General features: G+C 43.7%; 1 protein-coding gene across 1 annotated transcript; it reads right to left on the bottom strand.

Moving 5' to 3' along the window:
• Positions 1-2,846: 2,846 nt before the first annotated feature.
• On the bottom strand, positions 2,847-13,811 carry SELENOO (selenoprotein O). The gene is made up of 9 exons (XM_066634380.1): positions 13,312-13,811; positions 11,516-11,719; positions 10,294-10,471; positions 8,334-8,464; positions 7,544-7,824; positions 7,183-7,333; positions 6,760-6,945; positions 5,757-5,913; positions 2,847-5,622 (listed from the first exon to the last, which is right to left on the bottom strand). The coding sequence occupies exons 1-9, from the start codon at positions 13,737-13,739 to the stop codon at positions 5,431-5,433; spliced, it is 1,908 nt and encodes a 635-aa protein (XP_066490477.1). The 5' UTR covers positions 13,740-13,811; the 3' UTR covers positions 2,847-5,430.
• Between the last annotated feature and the right edge of the window lie 6,255 nt (positions 13,812-20,066).

Raw genomic sequence — 20,066 nt, 5'->3', positions numbered from 1 at the left:
TCACCTGCTACTTCCCCCCAAATTGTGGGCAGAGGTAGTGCTATAGGGTGGGTGAGGGCCCAGTTGCAGTTTTTGCCTCTGGGGCTCAAGCAACCTGGTATGGACGCTGGCCAAGCACTTTGTAAAAACCCCGTTCCTAAAATTTAGATTGGTGTGAAAACACAAGCATGACTTATGTGGGCCCTGTCTCTGTTCTCAAGTCTACCTGGACCTAGGACCCGAGAACAGAGAACCCAGGCCCCTCTGGACATCAGGCAGCTTGAACCATTTGCACAGTGTTTGCTGCAAACAAACATGGCCTGCTTCATCCTCAAGTCTTCCGGAATTACCTCTTAAAGTGGTTGAACACAACAGACCAAACTATTACATGCCACAGCAAGGTTGTCACAACCACACCGACCACACACAAGCAAATTAATGCCACCATTACGGAAAGTAGTGTAAGAGAAATGTACACCCTTACCTTCAGCCAAGGGGAAAAAGAGCAACTAAAAAAACACAGCAATAGTCCTCACCTGATGTTTTCTATCAGCGGTCCAACCACTCCCTCCACGAACAATGAGGTCCTAGGCAGCGCACTGTGACCAAGTTCACTTTATTGTTCAAGAAAGGGTGAAAGATTACAGTGACCTAAAACACAAGCAGGGTTTGCAGATTTTTCTTTCCGTCCACCAACAAATGTCCTTTCATTTGTACACCCATTTGGGGAAGGGGGAACGACTTCCTTCCAGAATCAAATCCTTAGCCGGGATGGTATAAGGGGTTGGCCACACTGAGACTGGTTAAGGGCAAACATCCAACCAGAGGGGACTCCTGGCCAGGCCAACCACTGAGCCATTTGTACGAGTGGCAGTGGTGGAACCTAATGTGCCCAGAAGGCAAATCAGGCATAGGAAGGGGGTCAGGATTTGGTGTGTGCCACCACTGCCAATTCTGCCCCCCTCCCAGGCCTGCCCTCTTCACCACCCCATTCCAGCCATCCCTAATCATTCAACCCCTTCCATGCCCCCGCCAATTCCATGCTCTGGCTGGTCACTAAAGATCTGCTTGCAAACATGAGAAGGCCCTGACCTTCCTGCTTGCACTCTAGCAGTAGGCACTACCAGTGTGTGCTTTACGGCTTCTTTACAGTAGCCACTGCAGATGGAAATTGGATTGGGCTCCCAGAAATACCATTGTAACACATACTCTCTTGAAGCAGATATTTATTTTATCCCTTGGATTGCTCAACTAGTCTAAAAACTTAAGGGACAATCTTTAATATGAATACGGTCAAGTTCATTTATTTTTAGTGCACACAGCTTAGGGTGCTTACGTGCAAAGCGAGGGCAGTCAAACACCCATCAAAAGTACAGATGAAGTATTTTAATTGTCAAAGATGGGCAAAAAATCCAACTGGATTTGATTATGGGCACCAGGCACCCTTCTAATATTACAGTGGTGCCTCGCATAACGAAATTAATTTGTTCCGCGAGTCCTTTCGTTATGCGTGTTTTTCATTTTGCGAAGCGCGTTTTCCCATAGGAATGCATTGAAATTTAATTAATGCGTTCCTATGGGCAAGAAAAGTCAGAACAAAGTCAAATTTGGTTTACAAAGTGTTTATTAAGTGCTCTTTAAAGGCATACATACTGTACTGAGGATTTCAAAAACGGGGGGATGCTGAGTGGGGAGCTTGAAGGCTGTAATCCTGTGCACACTTTCCTGGGAGCAAGCACAATGGGACTTACTTACATAAACTGACATGAAGATCCTCCCCTTAAAACAAACCAAAACAAAACAAAAATTCGTCTTGCGAAGCAGGGGTCATAAAAATTTGTTGCGCGAGTTACCAAACTTCACAAAACGCTTTTGTTCTGCGAGTTTTTTGGTGCGCGAGGCATTCGTTATGCGAGGTACCACTGTACTTGCCCTGAGCATTTTTTAAAATTCTAATTTGTACCCCAAAGCCCCCCAAAACAGAGGATCTGATTAGAATCATACAGTTGGAAGGGGTCTAATAGGTCATCTAGTCCAACCCCCTGCCTTAGGGCAGGAAATTCTCTTACAGCATCTCCAACAGGTGCTTGTCGAGCCTCTGCTTGAATATCTCCAGTGAGGGAGAGTCCACCCCCTCTCTCAGCAATGTTCCACTGCCACTCTTCAGGAATTTTTTCCTGATGTCCAATTGAATCACCTCTCTTGCAGCTTGTACCCACTGGTACCAGTTCTACTTTCAGACAGTTATAAATAAATTATCCCCTTCTTCCATATGAGGGCCCTTTAAGTATTTGAAGAGTTATCATATCCCCTTCTCAGCCTTCCCTTTTCCAGACTGAACATGCGTCAAGTTCCCTCAGCCTTTCCTCTTAGGGCTTCTCCTCCAGGCCCTTGATCGTCTTGGTCACTCTCCTCTGAACCTGCTCATTTGGCTGCAACTTTCTTAAAGTGGAGTGCCCAGAATTGGACACAATACTCCAGGTGAGGTCTAACCAGTGCAGAGTAATGAAAGGTGAAATTTTGCTCAATGTAGAAATGTCTATCCAAGTGTTTCTCAAAGTGTGGGTTGTGAGCCAATTTCAGGTGAGTTGCGTAGTGCCTAGAGCAGCACTGCCCCCGTAGTCCTCACTGCAGCAATTCAGATGGCCAAGTAAACATATATCCATGTTGGAGAATGTGCACATGTGAAGTGGAGGGGGAGGTGAGGTGAGAGCAGCAGACATGAATGGGTGGAGAAAGCAAGCACTTGCCAGAGTAGCAAGTGTTCTTGTGATTGAAAAAAACCAAGCATGGCTCATTAAACTCAGGGGTGGACTCTCAAGAGGGAAAAGGAGAGGTGAAAAAAGAGGTGGGTTTTGATCAGTGAAGACATTTTTCTGAATTTTTTTATTGATAAGTTTTAAACATATACAGTTAAGGACAACAAAATAAAAAACACACAAAAGAACACAATGAGAAAAACACATCTTAACAATTTAACCAAACTATCTTGCAATCTTGTTTAAACAGAACATAGTAGAATATCTGAATGCCTATAAATTTCCAAAGCTCATATACAACCTTAAGCAACTTGAGATACATACAAGCATGCTCTGCAAGGCATCCATTCATTTGTTCCCCCCCCCCCCCAAAGATATCAGGGGTCTGCAGATACCATGGGCAACCCCACCCCCACTACACCATTTTAAGCACTTACTGGGACGAAAATAAAGTCAATTTTTGCCCCCGTTAAGTATTTAAAAATGATCAATTAGAACAAAGCAGCTGGAATGGTTAAGAGAAAAACAGTGAGGTCAATAAGAAGACCTCACTGCTGTTTCTGCCAGCTGCAAACATAGCCTGTTTAAACAAGAATGTGCATCCACTAAGTTTTTAAAATAGTTTAATGGGCATGCGGGGGGAGTGCGGGGGTTGTTCCGACCCCTATGTGCCCCCCCCACACCTATTAAGTTTGGATCACTTTCTTCAAGTTTGGATCATTTGTCTGGTAAGGGGGGGGGGAACCAGACTCCAAACCATGATGTAGAATCATTCAATGCTTCCTCCCAGTATGGTGATATGGCATCAAGAAGGCAACATTCCTACCTTCCATCCAGGTGCAGACCTGGCTCCTGTGTCACCCCGGGGCACAGAACTGCAACATGTTACCACCTCAGGGATACTTACCAAGCCTGCAGAGCCTTGTGTGACAATCCTCAGCACTCCAAAAGTCTCCAGAGTGCCTTTAAAAGTACTTCTGGTTTTTGGATGAAAACTAAGTTCTGTTTAAGGGCATTACAGAGGCCTTAGAAGGCTTTTAGAGCACCTGCAGATGCAGTGCAGGGCTTTGAACAGTTTTGGAGGGAGGGCAGAGGTTGTGCCATCCCCACGGGCGAGGCGGCTGAGGATTTTGTCCCCCTGCCACCCACAACAGCCATTGCTTCCACCTTTCTTTCTCTCTTTGCTTGGAGCAACACACCCAAAAGTACACCTTTTTTTGCATCTAGCCACTTCTCAGTTGCCTCCAAGTACCCCCGACTATCAGCCACTATAGGAGTCCAACCAAGGATGCAATCTACCCCCTGGCTGTTGCTGGTCCCCACTTTAGTGCTGAGATAATATCCTTACCCACTGGCATTGCTAAGGGGGGGGGGCAGGGGGCAATTGCTCCAGGTTCCACGCAATGGGGGCATCACGCTGGTCACTGCCAAGATGGCAGCAACTGACATGTGTACCCTTCCCCAACAGCTGCTGCAAGAGCTTTGGCTTGACAGCACGAACGCAGAAAAAGTAAAAAAAATGGTTGAGGGGTGATCAGTGGGGGGTGGGTGAGACGGGGCAGCAAAGACAACTGGAGAAAGCGAGCGGCAAGGGGTTTTAGGGTGCAGTCTCTCTCCAGAGGAGAAAGCAGCAAAACTGACAATTTTTTTCCTGGAGAAAGTCTTCAGCTAAAAGTTAAAGTTTAGTGCAATTTAACTCTGTTTCCTGGTCTTCAACCAATTCCTAATCCATAAGAGGTATACAGCATTGAAGGCATTGCGTTTAAAATGCTGAATTATATATCAAAAATACATTCTCGCAAAATTATCTTGCTGCAAGCAATCTGACTTAAAGTTGCACTCCATGGTTATCAATGCACTGCCAGTAACAATCCCACTGGGAAAAAGAACAGAGAGGAGAAGACTGAGGTCTTCCAACAGCTCAAAAACCAGTGCCAACAACACTGTTTCAGAACTGCACTCAGGGTTCCTGCTCCAATGATCTGCTTATGCACAGCCTTAGAAAGCTGAATCAAGCCCTGAACCACAAAAATGGCTTCCTAGTTCAACTTGAGATACATATTTGGATAATTGCCACTAAATGCACATCATCCTTGCTGAATGTACTTATAAAAATCATTTCTATTCTCTCTTCAGAATATACATTATTGCTGTCTTTTCCCTAGTGCCCAATATCTATTTCTTTAAAAACATGATTTACACATAAAGGTTCATAATAAATGAACTTACACAATTAAATGAAACATAGCTTCAACTCAGCAATGACAAACTCAAAGCCACTCCCCAAAGAGAGAATTAAATATTCCTGCATAATAAAAAATGTATTATAAACAGTTAGGAAGTACTATTAGTTCCCCGTCAGACAAAAATACACCCAACATCTGGTTTGCTATTTTTGTCTTCACAAACACAAATTTCATTTAGATGTTCACAGATCAGTGTGTGAAAAAATATAACTGCACTTAGTGCACTATAAGAGAGAAGATACAACATCAGTCTGTCTCCCAACATCTTAACGAGTGTGCATGGGCAGCTGACTGTCATATCCTACAAAAATGAACATGGCTCAGGTGAGACTGTGAAAACATCCAAACCATCTGTTTGGGACTTAGTAGCACTTCTACTGTGCCTTGCTGCACTCTCCACTACTGAGAAGATCAAGACCGCTTCGTGGAAAACACTAACAAGGCAGTTACGAAGATCAGGTCACACAGAGTTCTGAAGCCCAGAGTGGAGGTTTACTACTGTATGGAAGTCTGCTCCTAGTTGCTGAACTGCAGGCAGCTTCTGCGACAGCTTCCTCCTCTTCACTTTCCTCAGCTACTTCACTGTAACATTCTGTTTCGTCATATGGGCTTTCTAAGAGGTTCAAGACTTTCCTTACCTGGGAAATAATAAATACCACAATTACTACAGCAAAACCTGAATCTATACGGGTTTTAAAAGAAATATTGTTATTTATTCCATACCTGAGAGCCCATGGGCTTTTATTCTACAATATTTAGTAACACTGTTTACCTCCATGAAGTCACCATTTTCTGCTGCTTCTATAGCATTTTGAGCAATGTAGTTTCTCAAGATATATTTTGGATTGTTTGAATTCATAATCTTCACACGTTCAGCACTCCAGGTATCAACACTGCTAACGTGTTCCATTTCCTTTTCGAGCCGAAATCTGAAAATCCACAGGAAAAAAAACAGAAAGTTAGGCCCGGACCACATGTGCAAAAACTCATGTAAAAATAGGCATTTCTCACAGAATAGGTGCATGTTTGGATGCAAAACTGGCAAAGGTTACCCACGAGAGAGCCAGGGTTTCTTGCCACACAATAACCAAGTACTCCTTTCCTACTTTTCCACCTCTCCATCTGTGAGTCTGGAATCTTCCATGTGGATTCTGAACATATGGTTACAAAACCCATGTTTTTTTATCTGTGAATTTGGGAGATGAGACAGCATCCCAGATTCTCCCCCCAGTTCAGCAGCACTTCTCTGACACTTCTACTCCCCTTGTTTTTGTCCTTAAAAGGTAGAGTGGTAAAGAGCAAAAGGCATAAAAGCCAAGATTGCTTGACCTGCACACTTGTGAGAATCTTTATACTGGAATCAGCTTTTAATGGAGGGAAGCAATGTTCCTAGTGCTCAAGCTATTCCTCTCAGGAGGCTTCCTCACCATCCAAGGAAACCTTTGTGAAGCAAGAAAGAGTTGAGAGCCTTCATCAATGTTTTGCAGAAGAGGCTGTCCAAGCACCTCACAAAAAGTTAACAAAATGTGGAACAGTTATACTATATTTCAGAAACTTTCAAGGATATGGGCTACAACAGGGACCTAGACACAGGCAGAAAAGGAGAAACAGCAAAGTTTTGTATGTACATGCATTAAAAGTAATGAACGTTTGAAATGGTAATTTGTATTTTTCATTGCACAATGTAAGCAAATTAGGTACAGTTTTACAAGTGTACTTGAAACACTTATCATTAAATATTGCCCAACTGAACAGAATTTAGCCATCAACCTTACCTGTAATTCTGTAGCCACTCTTTCCAGCGTCCTTTATTTCTACTAAGCAATTCAGCTGCTGTTAACTGCTGCAACTTAGAGAACTGTTCTATACGTTCCAATTCTTTATTTATATTGGATTTTGTTCCGATTAAGGCAAAGAGCTGTGGGTTGGACTGTGCTAACATAAGCATCATTGAAAGTTGTCTAGGAGAGAGCGAAAGCAGGAAATAATAAGAAATCATTCATAAACAGATTAGGTTGGAAACTATGATGACAAACTAAGGCCTTCTGCAATCACGTTTCAGTGAATGTGAACAATATCAATTCAAACTGAGGCTACCACATATCTGAACAATTAATGCATCTATTTTTTCCTAGAACCAAATCTACATTTGGAATAAAAACTGAACTCATAGTATCACAGCACAGTTCAGAAAATACCTGGGATCCATTTGGGGCTTGTAAGCAACCTTCAGTTCTTCTAAGGAAGCACACTGTTTTGAAATCTTGTCTAAGAAATCTTCCAACATTAAGGGATCAGAGTCTGTTGAGAAAGAGCTCAGCAAGCGGAAAGTATTTGTAAAATCTGCACCTGAGAAATAGATTTAATGAAAACTTGAAATTCAGATATTCATTATAGTCTCTCAGTTTTTTAATTAAAATACATCTAAAAGATTCAGTTTCTTTTGAATTGATACTGTGGTTTTCAAGGTACTAATATCTAAATTATTAGTTTTACATAGATAATTAAATGCCTAATACTTTTTGTTTGAATATACATAAATATAAAATTCCCACTAACCTGTGAAATGCATCGTTTCTAAAAGGTCAGATACCAATTTATTATCATCATCTAGCTGAAGCTGAATGAATCCTAGCTTCTTTCTCATTTTCTGCAAATACTGTCTCTCAAACTCAGCATCGTACTCTTCTTCCAGAATAGGTATACTGACTTCCAAGGGCAGTTCTGGGACTAAGGCCTCAGCAAGTTTTCCTAGATTCCATTTACAAATTTCTGGTTGCTTATTATAAGCATAGCGACCTGTGTTATCAGACCCATTGCAAATGTGTTCAGGGTCATACCTTCAAACAAAACAGAAATATATAGCACAATATTTTGTTTGTATGACTGGACAATAACAATGCACTAAAAACTTTAGGAAAATACAACCTTAAAAGTATACACATAAATGGTGTGTTTATGTATACATAAATATACATATTTATATATCTCACACACTGAAGTTTCATTTAGTATTACTCCAGTATTATTCCATCTTAATACAATCAAAGACAAGTTACTTAATAATATAGAAGAAATAAAAATGGTCTGTCACACACAAACATGTGTGACAAGTCAAGACCTAATAAGCTTGAAAAGTATTAAGGTTGCAATATGCATCAAGATTATCCTGGATTAATGCCATTAACTTTAACAAGTATATTAGGAGCCAATCTTTAATTATATATTCTTGTAGGCTTCAATTTCTTCCATAATCCACTAGAAACAATGTCTAAAAATGTAAAGCAACAGAACAGACCTTGTTATTTTGCAGTCAACATCATTTATATATTTTAAGTAAAAGACTAACCTGTCCATAAACCCAAAAGGACCATAGTCAATCGTAAGTCCAACTATACTCATGTTATCAGTATTGAGGACACCATGACAAAATCCAACACACTGCCATTCAGCAACCATCCTTGCTGTTCGCTTTGTCACCTTAAAAATACAGCCTGATTAGTTTTCAAGCTTTTCTGCCTTATAAACATTATCATGCGCTACAGTATTAGATTAACATTAACAATTAGTCAACAACTACAAATTTGCATGTTGAGCAGTTTTGCCTCATTTATTCATAAAGACCATTATTCACAAATGTCCAAGATTCAGTAAAACTCTCATGTTCCAAAAGCCAGTTAAGGTATCATAACTTACTGAGTAAGTTTACTGAAGAGCTGCAGATGATGAAACAGCTTGGGAGATGTCTACAAAATGATGAACCTGATCAAACACGAGCTACAGCACAACAAGGTTCCTTTTTCCTCTGCCACCACTGCATGTGCAGAATGCTGCCCAGTGGAGTTACTCTGCAGCGTGAGAAGCCTCTTATGTACAACATCTCAGGAGAATCAGAAAGATTCTTCTATTGCTCACTGTGATGCTCCTGCAAAGCATTCTGCAGCTGGATTCTGCCTTGACAGGGGCAATAGATCCTTCTCAGGCATACAACTGTCCAGTTATTTAGGATTCTGTACAGTTTATATGGCCTGAGGATGTTGACAGCATTCTCCTCTGCAGCATGAGGCCTGTTACTTGTTCTCTTGATTCTTGCCCAGTGAGGCTATCACAATGGGGGGGGGGAGGGAGCAGTTGACTAAATAGAAGGGCAGTAAATGCATCTCTTAGGAATTTCAGTCCTGAAAAAGACTTCTGGAAGAAACAGGTTATCTGGACCTCTTTCAATCTGATTTCTGGCCTGGCTACAAGTCCAGGGATCCAATCTTATCCAGCTTCCCAACTCTGATGCAGCTGCATTGCAGCCTCAAGGTAAGGGAATAAATGTTACCTTAAGGAGGCCTCTGTGACTGCCCCCCCCCCAAACAAAATGCAGTGCATGGCCCCTGCATCAGTGCTGAAAAGCTGAATAGGATTAGGCCTTTGGTAGATGCTCTGTGCCAAGGACTAAACATAGGAAGCACATTATTCTTGGTCCTGCAGGAGCTGTCAGTTTAAAGAGTGGTTTTCAAAACCATAGACCAGGGTGGTGAACCTGTGGCACCTGATAGCATTTTTTATGACACACAGCAGTGCCACCATGTAGTCTTCCCAGTTCAGGAGACCAGAATAAAACCGCATGAGTGCACCACCACGGAATATACTGAGACTTGGCTCCTGAAGCACAAGAATCTAGCTCTGGGTCTCACAGGATTTCACAGCACTGAGGAGGGATGCAGGGGGTCACAAAAGGCGGGAAAGCCAGCACACAGACAGAAAAGGACACAAAGGTGAAACATAACTCTACCCAACCCTGAATATATTGACAGGAAGTGCCCTGCTTAGGATACCACTGCCATTCAAGGCTAAGGGAGTGGCAACAAGGTCCACGACCTTCTCTGTTGTGGTGCCACCACTTCTTTGGAACAAACTTTCAGAAAATCTAAGGACAATCCCCTCTGTTTCCTGTGAGGTTTAAAAACACAAAGACTATTTCCCATTTCACTTGAACCTGGCCACAGACTTTGAAAACAAGTGTGACTCAGAACAACTATTTTCATAAAAGTAAATTTGAAAATCTCTAACAAACAGCAACCAATTTTATGCATATTTCTAGTCAAAACACTGAAGTTACAAAGTATTGAGCCAATGTGCTGCATTAGCCACAAAAGGAAATTTAGGTACGAAAACTTCAGGGCTCTGAAGCCCAAAAGGTAGCCTTGTTGTCTCTCTTAGCCTAACCTATCATGGGTTTGAAGTGAGAGTAAAATGACATCCAACTGCTCCTCCAATGTGCTTATAGATTTCAAAAAAAACCACAGCAACCATCTTACCTCTCGGAAGAAAGCAGCATTTCTCTGAATGTTGTCTGAGTGGGCTTGCAGAATTTCTGGATAGAAAGTGCTGATCACATAATCCAGCATTTGTATTCGAATATCATTTCTATTAACACTGGGGCCTTTACGTCCTGTATATTCATCAGGAGGTTTGAAAATTTCAAATGACCCAAATCTATTTCAAATAAAATGATTGTTGTTAACAAGAATAAATTCATAAAATGTTTCATTACTTCACTACAATTTTTATCTATGTTGTTAATTCTTTAAAAGATAAAAATAAAAGCCATTTGATACTATCTGTAACAATAATGAAATTGTAGTTTTACAACATTAATACAGAATTTGAGCTATAGGCCCTAATTCCAAAATTCAATGCCTAAAAATAAGCATTATACAACTCAACTTTCTTACAGTACCATTCCAATCAATCAGGTTTACTCCCAGGTAAATACGCACAGGATTGCAATCATGATTACTGCAAACCACTGACCTAACTATGTTGCAAGAGTATAGTTATTGACTATTTAACTGCTCAGAACATATTTTTCGGAGCTTAATTCTTACAGCATAGAAAAAGCCCAATTTTCTTAACTTTGAGAGATGTCACAGGAGAGATAACATATAACAGAAGTTAGTGTACAACATAATGCCACACAAAGAAATTTTCTAAACCACCTGGACAATAACTGGAAGTCAGAAAGGTTTAGAGCTAAGATATATTTATACTTATAGCCCCCCAAATCTCCAAGTAGGCAACATGTACACTCTCCACGCAATTATAGAACTCTTTGAAACTAACAGCAGTGGTTCCCAAAATTGTTATCATCAGGTCCCTCTTTTGTAAATGACATTCTGTAGGGACCCACCTAGCTTTATGAGACTTTTAAAAAGTTTCAATTTACCAGGCACACAAGCCTCAGTTTTACTATGTGGGGGAAACGCCTTCTGGTGTGTTTGGTGAGCACCACGTTCAATGGATTGGGAGCATTCTGGTGCGATTGCATTCCCCTCAGCCTGCCCTTTGAAGTGGACCAAGGCACATTCACCTACTCACACGTAAACATGCATGTGCTGCTCTGTTTCAGTTTCCATAGGGTTCAATATACATTCCTTGTCAGCTCCGTGACCCAACAAAAATAGTCCCGACCCACAGTTTGGGAACTAGTGCTACATACAATTGTTTCTTTTAATATTAAACCAAAACCAGTACATTTACCTAATAAACGTTGGAGCTATTCTCAGAACAATTGTGCATTTTTCTTTTTTTGGATTTCCATCGTAAAATATATCCCGAATAACTTCCGAATCAGATGTTACGCATGTTCCAGCTCTGGTTGTGGGTATCCCAAGATGAAACATTGCTTCACTACAAAGGAACTCTCTTATGCTTGATCGTAGAACTTTACGACCATCTGCTTGCCTATAATTAATAAAAAATGGAAAATGCATACAGGGTCAGGTTTTTATCAAATATCTCATGTTTTTAGAAGAAAAACGAAATCCTGTAAAATTTACATGGGACATATGGAGAGAAAGGATCAAATTCACGAAGAAAAAAGATGTGCTTCAAGTCCCGAGGACGCCAGTATAGTAGTTTATGGTTTAGACATCATCAATAGTAAACATTTGTCTTCTGTACTGCCAATGAAGCAGGGGAAAAATTACTTCCATTCATTTTAGTGTGTCTACAAGTACCAAAACACAAATAACCCAACAACAAATCACTTTTGTTTATGTGGCAGTGTCAGTTCATCATTGCCAGATGAATAGTAGTTTCCTTTATCATTGTGTTTTTCAGTCTGTCAACTCCTGATGCACTGTCTCCATTTCTCCTCCTCTTTCTAAAGTTTTATCTACTTGTACTCCTCCCTAAGGTCTCTCTCTTTGCAACTGACCAACTGGTTTTTCATTCTCTGGCTCTTTTTCAACATCCTACACTCCTCCCTTCCCCCTATCCAGCACTCTTTAAACTGATATTGCATTGCATAACAAAGTTACACATTACATAACTAACAGCTCTGGAAAAGGAAAAAAACAACAGGGCAGGCAGATGAAGATTTACAGATGAACTGTCAGTGTGTTTTTTGCTTAGAATACCTCTCATCAGGGCCAGGACAGCATAGTGTTTAGAGTGTTACACCAGGAGGAGACCAGGGTCTGCACTTTTGTTCAGCCATGAAGCTCACAGAGCTACACAGAGCCATGGTCTTTTAGTCAAACCTGCCTCACAGGCTTATTCTGAGGGTAAAGCAAAGAAGGGAAGAGAGGTGTATTGATAGTGGGACTCCCCCTCACTGAAATAACGGGAGATTGCTTGGAAGCAGAGGGGTGGTGCCAGCCAACCTTTCAACTTTATCTCCTGGCCCTATAACAACTGTGCATGGGGGAATGTCAGATAAGAAGCTGCAGCTACTGAAATTCCCTCTCCTGCACTGTTGTTAAATGTGCAGGAGCCCTCAGGTTGAAAGGATGGCCACCCCTGATTCGCACAGGCTTGCACAGAACCCAATTCTAAGCACTGAGCGCCCAATCCTGGGTCTGTCTGCTAAGAAGCAAGTCCCAGGTAACGACAAGGATACGATCTCCAATCCCCGTTGTTATGCAGTGGGGTCATTAAGTGACCATTCAGTCCAATCTACTGCCTTTGTGGTGTAAACAGACATTCCCTGCCAGGCAGCTGCTGGCTCACAGGCCCCTGCGGACAGATGGCCTCCTTGCAGTATATACAGGCGCTGTGCTGCAGAGCCCTGGGAGCCCCAACTGCCTCATTAGGAGCATCTTTACTGTGCTTTGACCACCATCATATATACGGTCCGGCTGGGCAGCACACACCTGCACTCAATGGGGCTTGCAGCCTGGGCCTGTCCCCTCGGGAGCAAGTGCCATTACAGTCAACGGGGCTTACACCCAGGCAAGCACGGGAAGGCCTGCAGCCTGGGAGGCCAAACCGGGACCCGCCTCCGCAGAAGCGAGGGGACCGCCCTCCACGGCCCGGTCGGGGGCGCCGCTCACCGGGAGAAAGGGGTGCAGCCGGCGCCCTTGAGCTGCAGCTCCCAGCGCTCCCCGCGCGCGCCCAGCACCTCGCCCAGGTAGAGGGCGGCGCCGTCGCCCAGCTGCCCGGCGAAGCTGCCGAACTGGTGGCCGCAGTAGCAGTGGGCGGCGGGCTCGGCGCCCGGCGGCAGCCGGTTCCCGCTGAAGCACTGCGCCGCCTCCGCCTCCTCCGCGTCCCCGGCGGGCGCGCCCAGGCCCAGCAGCGCCAGCGCCGACGCCGACGCCGCCACCAGCCGCGGTGCCTCCACCGGCGCCGGTCGCGCCCGCGAGAAGCAGGCGCCGGGCACGACCCGCGGCACGTTCTCCTCGCAGGGGTCCAGCGGCAGCGCCCGCAGCGCCCGGTTGTCGAAGCGCAGCGCCGCGAGCCAGCCAGCCGAGGGCGCCGCCATCCCGCTCGAGCGCCCTGAGGCGACTGAAGCGCCCAGCGGCAGCAGCAGGCGACGGTTGCGGCGCAGCACCGCCGCCGCCATACGCCGCCTGTCAATCAATGCTCCGGAGGCCGCTGTCCGCCAATCCCGTGCACGATCGCGCCCGGCCCCGCCCCCCACCCTGATGTCACTCCGCCTGAGGGGACTGAGGCGCCCCGTGACGGCTGAGGCAGCGACCGTTACGCCAGCTGTCAATCAATGCTCCGAACGGGCCTCCGCCAATCCCATGTCCGCTCGCGCTTGGTCCTGCCCCTTCAGGCGTTTCTAGTCAGCCTAAGGTCACGTGGGCGTGCCGCGCGCGCCGCCTCCGCATTTCGCCATCACAAACGAGGTCGCGCGCCTCTTCATTTCGTCCAATCACAGGACGCTGGAGGACGGGGACCAATCAGAGGGCGAGAGACTGTAGGCGTGTCATCGCTCTGCTAGCTGAAAGCCGTGACTCAGCACTTTTCTCCTCTGCCTCTTCCCCCTCCCCTTCCGTGGCTGGAAAGTTGCTGCGTCAGTTGTTCTGAGCGATTTTCTCATAGGTGGAAGGCTCCTCTGCGTGTCTATTCAGGAGTAAGTTCCATGGAGTTCAATGGGGCTTACTCCCAGGAAAGTGTGCATAGGTGACGCCTGCTTACCTGTCTCAGACCCTCTCCCAAGAAAAGAAACTGTACCAACCATCAATACAGTGTAATAGAGAAGGAGACAGGGAAAGTAGGAACTTAGGGCAGTGCTATTCAAACTGGGGCGTTGCAACGCCCCAGCCGGAGGGCCCTTTTCTCTGCCCCCTTAAGGGAGGGGGGCAGCCTAGAGGCAGGGGGGGAAGGCAGCGGCACGATCCCCAGGCTCGCGCTGCTCAGGGGGCTGCAGTGGCTTGGGTGCACTGACCCAAGCCTCCTGCAGCTTCCCTGGGGTGGGGGGAGCCCGGCGGGACTTCTGATAGGGCTCCCCGCAGCAGGGAAAGTGGATGTGGAGCGATCGTGCTCCACTTCCACTTTAGCACCCAAGTGTACCTCCTTGCCGCAGGATGTGGTGACAGCGTCTGGCCTGGATGCCTTTAAAAGGGGATTGGACAAGTTTCTGGAGGAAAAATCCATTACGGGGTACAAGCCATGATGTGTATGTGCAACCTCCTGATTTTAGAAATGGGCTATGTCAGAATGCCAATGCAAGGGAGGGCAGCAGAATGAGGTCTCTTGTTATCTGGAGTGCTCCCTGGGGCATTTGGTGGGCCACTGTGAGATACAGGAAGCTGGACTAGATGGGCCTATGGCCTGATCCAGTGGGGCTGTTCTTATGTTCTTAAGCCCCTGCAGCCCCACTTGGGTAAATGCGCCCAAGCCCCTAGAGCCCCCTGAATGGCGCAGTGTTGTCTTGTGTGGTCCTGAGGCTGCTGGTGGGCCACTGAGAGAGACAGGAAGCTGGACCAGATGGGTCTTTGGCCTGATCCAGCAGGGCTCTTATGTAGCCTACCTGTTTTCCAACTACAGTACACAGTCTATTCCCAGGCCCCCTAGTGAAGTGGGGAAAAGAGAGTCAAGCGTCTCTCCTCTATTTCCCAGCACACTACACTTTTCTTTGCCAAAAGGCAAAGATAAATGGATTTAACTGTTTCTTTTCGGACAAGTTTTCAGTTGCTGAGTAGAGTTTGCAAATATACCATAGACTTTTAAGCCATTTCTGCCCAACAGTGCATATATGCAACAGGGACCAAATGTGTACACCTGTCTGTGGACTGGGCAGAAATGGGTTAAAAACCCGTTTTAGTAGGCAGTAAAATATTTCTGCTTTAAAGTCACCTTACTGCTACTTCCAGTGCATTGTGATGCAGTGATCTACTTTGGTGACAATTGATTGGATCCTTTCAAAATGGGATAAATGATGAGCATATATCTAGCATTTATTTCAGATATGAGCAATCTGCATGAAATACATCACACCCAACTAAGGCCCCAATCCTCTCCAATTTTCCAGTGCCAGTGCAGCTGTGCCAGTGGGGTGCATATTGTGGTGGGGAGACAATCGCAGAGGCCTCCTCAAGGTATGGGAACATTTGTTCCCTTATCTCAGGGCTGCATTGTGGTTGCACCAGAGCTGGAAAGTTGGATAGGATTGGACCCTAAGCTTGCGGTCACTCCCATTCATTCCATGGCAATTGCTTCAATAGCTTGAGGAATAACAGAGTAGTGGCTCAGCCTCTCTCAGCAGAGTCACAAGTAATTGTAGTGAGGTGTGCCCAGCAACAGGCCGTTAAGACATAGAACATGTTCATGCACCATCATGAGTTGTGCTTAACTATGCACATGCCTGTTTTGATCCCCCCAGGCAGAATGGCTCCAAGGGGGAGGGGCCATTCGCACATCGACGGGAGGCTCCCTGCAAAACTTAGTGCTTTGCACCCCCTCTAGGTACGCTGCTGATTTTAGGGCTTTGTTGACAGTACTAATAAAATGAGCTTACTTACATATGTATTCATCGTATCGGGCAAAAGATTTTGGGGGTGTGGAAGGGAACACATTACACAATAATATTGCATAGAATATACAAAATTGTATACAATAACTATACATGGTTGAACAAAGCACACAATGTACTTGTAAAGATGAAATGCCAGCTTGCAGGTCAACATTTTATTTGGGACTTTTTTTTTTGGCATGTAGAAATACATAGACAGAGGACAGTGAACCTCAAGCCCATCATTTAAAGATTAATCCATTTAAGCTCCCAAGTTCGTGATTTACCTTAATTTTAATCTTCTGAAAATATTTACCTATGAATACTTTAAGGTAAATGTCAAATACTTGCGGCACAGGCCTAAGTGCGTCTACTCAGAAGTAAGCCCCACCAACTTCAGTGGGTCTTGTTCTCAGATAAGTGTGATGGGATTGCAGCCTTAAAGCTACAAGATGGAGAAAAAGCACATTAAAAAGATCCAAGAGGTTTTTGACATTGTGTTTGATGGCACCTCTATTCCATTGTCTAACATTCCCAAAATGGGATAATTTTTAAAGTGGGCTTTTTCATCAGACACATTGTAGTAAACTTCTGAGAGTTAATAAAAAAGGAAAATCCTTTAGAATTCACATAATTAGTTCAACTAGTAAACAGTTGCATAGGCATGGTACTTTTAAGCTCAGAGCTTCTCCTTTTCCTTCAACACATGGTCAATTAAGCAGTACCGGGCAGCAAAGGCCACTGACAATCTTTTCATCCCAACATCATGGGCTGATCTGCACTTTTGCAAATTAACTGATGTGCTGTTTGCTATCATTTCACAGATCAATTCAAAAGGCTCTCCTTGTTCAGTCAAGTGCATAAGCTAATCAAGAGGTTTGTCGAACAAGGCGAGCGAGCACATATAAGGTGAATATATCCTCTCCTATCTAACAGCAATTCCAGTTCTTAGTGTCAAACCACTTTTTTTAGATAGCTAAATAACACTGAGCAACACAATCCCAGGTGGTACCCCCCCCAAAAAAACCCTAGTTTTATAACACAAGCCTACAAAATTGAGGGTCAGAAACGTTTTCCCCCCAAACTTTATGGTGGTTTGATATGAATTTAGTGTGCCGATTCCAAAAATGGCATCCGTTTTGCCCTATCATGTCTAGTTTTGGAGATAGGGTATAGCCTCATTAGTGAATGGTTCAAGCATGGTGTAGGCTTCCTCATGAGGAAGCTGCTTGAACCATTCACTAAAGAGGCTATGCTGTGTCTCCAAAACTAGACATGATATGGCAAAATGGATGCCGTTTTTGGAATCAGCACCCCAAATATACCCAGGAATTGGTGGAACATTTAAGAAAGTAAAATGTGTGTTGGCCTGTGTAATCAAAGACTTAGGTCTCTTGACTGTGTGTCTAATGTCTCTACTGATGCTAACAGGCAACACTGGCATTTTTTGAATAAAAATAATGTCAATATGTGATGCAAAAGCATCAAGCCTCAGTTAGCAATGTCAACTTCCACATATGTTAGTGTGCACAGTCCTTTGGACCCCGATAGTGTACAGTACCACCCTCCATTCATTTAAATAGCAGACTAAAACCTCAAGCACTGCTCCTGCAATGTCATCAGTATAACAATCATGTTTATGTCCTGTTAAGCCATTTCTGCCCAACGTTGCAGATACGCAACAGGGACCAAATGTGTACACTTGTGGGCTGAGCAAAAATGGGTTAAGGGAAGAACTGAAGCCTCAATTCATTTCATAGTTCAGTGTGCCTAAGCCCCTCCGATTTCACTGGGGCTCTGGTAAACTTACCTGTCCTAGATTGCTGCCCAGTGAATTGAACACAGGCACAAGAATTTTCAGAAAGACAGGCTGTAATACCATGGAATTACATGGTACGTACGGGTCCAACCATGGTATCCACGGGTCCAACATCAGTGGATTTGATTCATCACAGATGCCAGTAGATACTGGAAGCTCAAATTAAAATCAATTTAAAAACAAAAACAGTACCCAAAATCAGAGATCCTACCCTTTTGCAGCCAAACTGCACCGTTTCCAAGCCAGTAGAGCTTTTTTTTAGCACTGAAAGACCCATTTCCAGGTCACATTGAGGTTTCTTTCTTATCCCAGGCCTGTCCCAGAATGCAACATACTTTTTGTTTTTGTTTTTAAAGGGATTTAAATTTGGATTCTGGTATCTGTGGAGGGTTCTGGCATCCGTGGTGGTGGTGGTGGGGGGGTTCCAAAACGCAAGCCCCATGAATACTGCAGTCTGACTATAGTATTAATTCCCCATACAAAGATTTCGTTAAATATGCAATCAGATTGTTGATCTCACTGTTATCAATGTTCAGTTTCTCACTTAAGAGACCTACTCCCATCTCTCCCCCCCCCCCAAAAAAAAAAGAATGACACCAACTAAGGTCAGAAATGGTCTATTCTTTAGCAAATAGACAACCACATAAAAGACTTGGAAGCAGGCAAGATGCTTTCACAGAACAGATTAGTGGTCATAATTTTATGATCATTATTCTGTTGGGATAGCAACATAACACACATTCAAAGGCAATCTTAAGGGGATAAAAAACATCTACAAAACATACATGACAAAATTTTTAAAAATGTAGATGTTAAAAAAGTTCGAATAGTTGAAAAGTACCCATAAAGCTACAACAAAACCCAGTTTAAAAAATACTGATTCTTGGTCTCTGTTAAAGTAACATTCCATTGATTTTTTTTAAATCAGTGTTTTATTACATTCCACTGGAACTGTGATCAATAGCTTTTACATGGCATCGAGGAAATGAAGGATAAAATACGACACATACACACAGCAGTTCCAGATTTATTTTTTTGAAACGTCAAAAGAATGGGAGCTTGTCCCAGTGATTTTGGGGTACTGAAATTAATGCTAACAGAATTTGGATTACTAATACGAGTTTAAAAAAAAAAATCTAAACCAGAGGAATTGTATGTCCTGTAAACATTGAAACTTAGCCAAAAGCAATTGGGACAAGACAAAAACCGAAGACAGAGAGACTGCAGCTTAACCAGTCTTTCAAGAAAGAAACGTACAGGCTCCTCCCCCCATATCTGCATATCCAGTAGCTGTGGTTTCATTTTTCCGTGAATCCAAAGGCTTCCAGCACCAATTAGTTTGTTTGCTTACCGCTAAGAAAATGTTTCTTCTTTTTACAGCTCCTTATAAGCATGCATGCTTATAGCATGATGTACAAGCAGGCTGCAGGCAGTCTGAATGCTTGAAGAGACTAGATCGAACCCTAATGGTTCCTGTTAGCATTCAGTTTAGTCTATTTAAACAGTCAGGCTGCCTGCAGCCTGCCTGCATATCAAACTATAAGCTTGCATGCTCGTAGAGACCTGTAAAAGGTAGAAACATTTTCTTAGCAGTAAGCAACAAATGACGTTAATGGGTGCAGGGGCTCTTCAGAGACAGGGTTTTCCCCATATTTGTGGTTTCCATATTCATGGGGGGGAGAGGGGCTAGATTCCCCATGGATAAGCAGGGATGCCTGTATTGCTGAAAGACACCAAAACACAAAAAGGCATGATCTAGTCAAAGCTAAATACCTTTCATTAAATCGCCTGGGTTTCAATCCCATTGATTAAACCTCTCACAGAAATGGATGGGATTTTAGAGTGATTTTGACTGAATCATGCCCATTAAGTACAATGCTAAAGGCAACTTTTTTTTTTTAATTCAGTAAGGCTGGTAAAAGATATTTCAAGGCTTATCGACAACAATAGCCAGAGCATTTCTGATATTTTTGAAAGCTTCTGCAGTTGGTTTTTTAAAAGCCACTAAAAAGTATAAAAGTCTTCCAGTA

This window comes from Tiliqua scincoides, chromosome 7 (assembly GCF_035046505.1).
Source record: "Tiliqua scincoides isolate rTilSci1 chromosome 7, rTilSci1.hap2, whole genome shotgun sequence".
Taxonomy (NCBI): Eukaryota; Metazoa; Chordata; class Lepidosauria; order Squamata; family Scincidae; genus Tiliqua; species Tiliqua scincoides.
The sequence above is the reverse complement of the archived record's forward strand: the minus strand, read 5'-3'. Positions and strand labels throughout refer to the sequence as shown.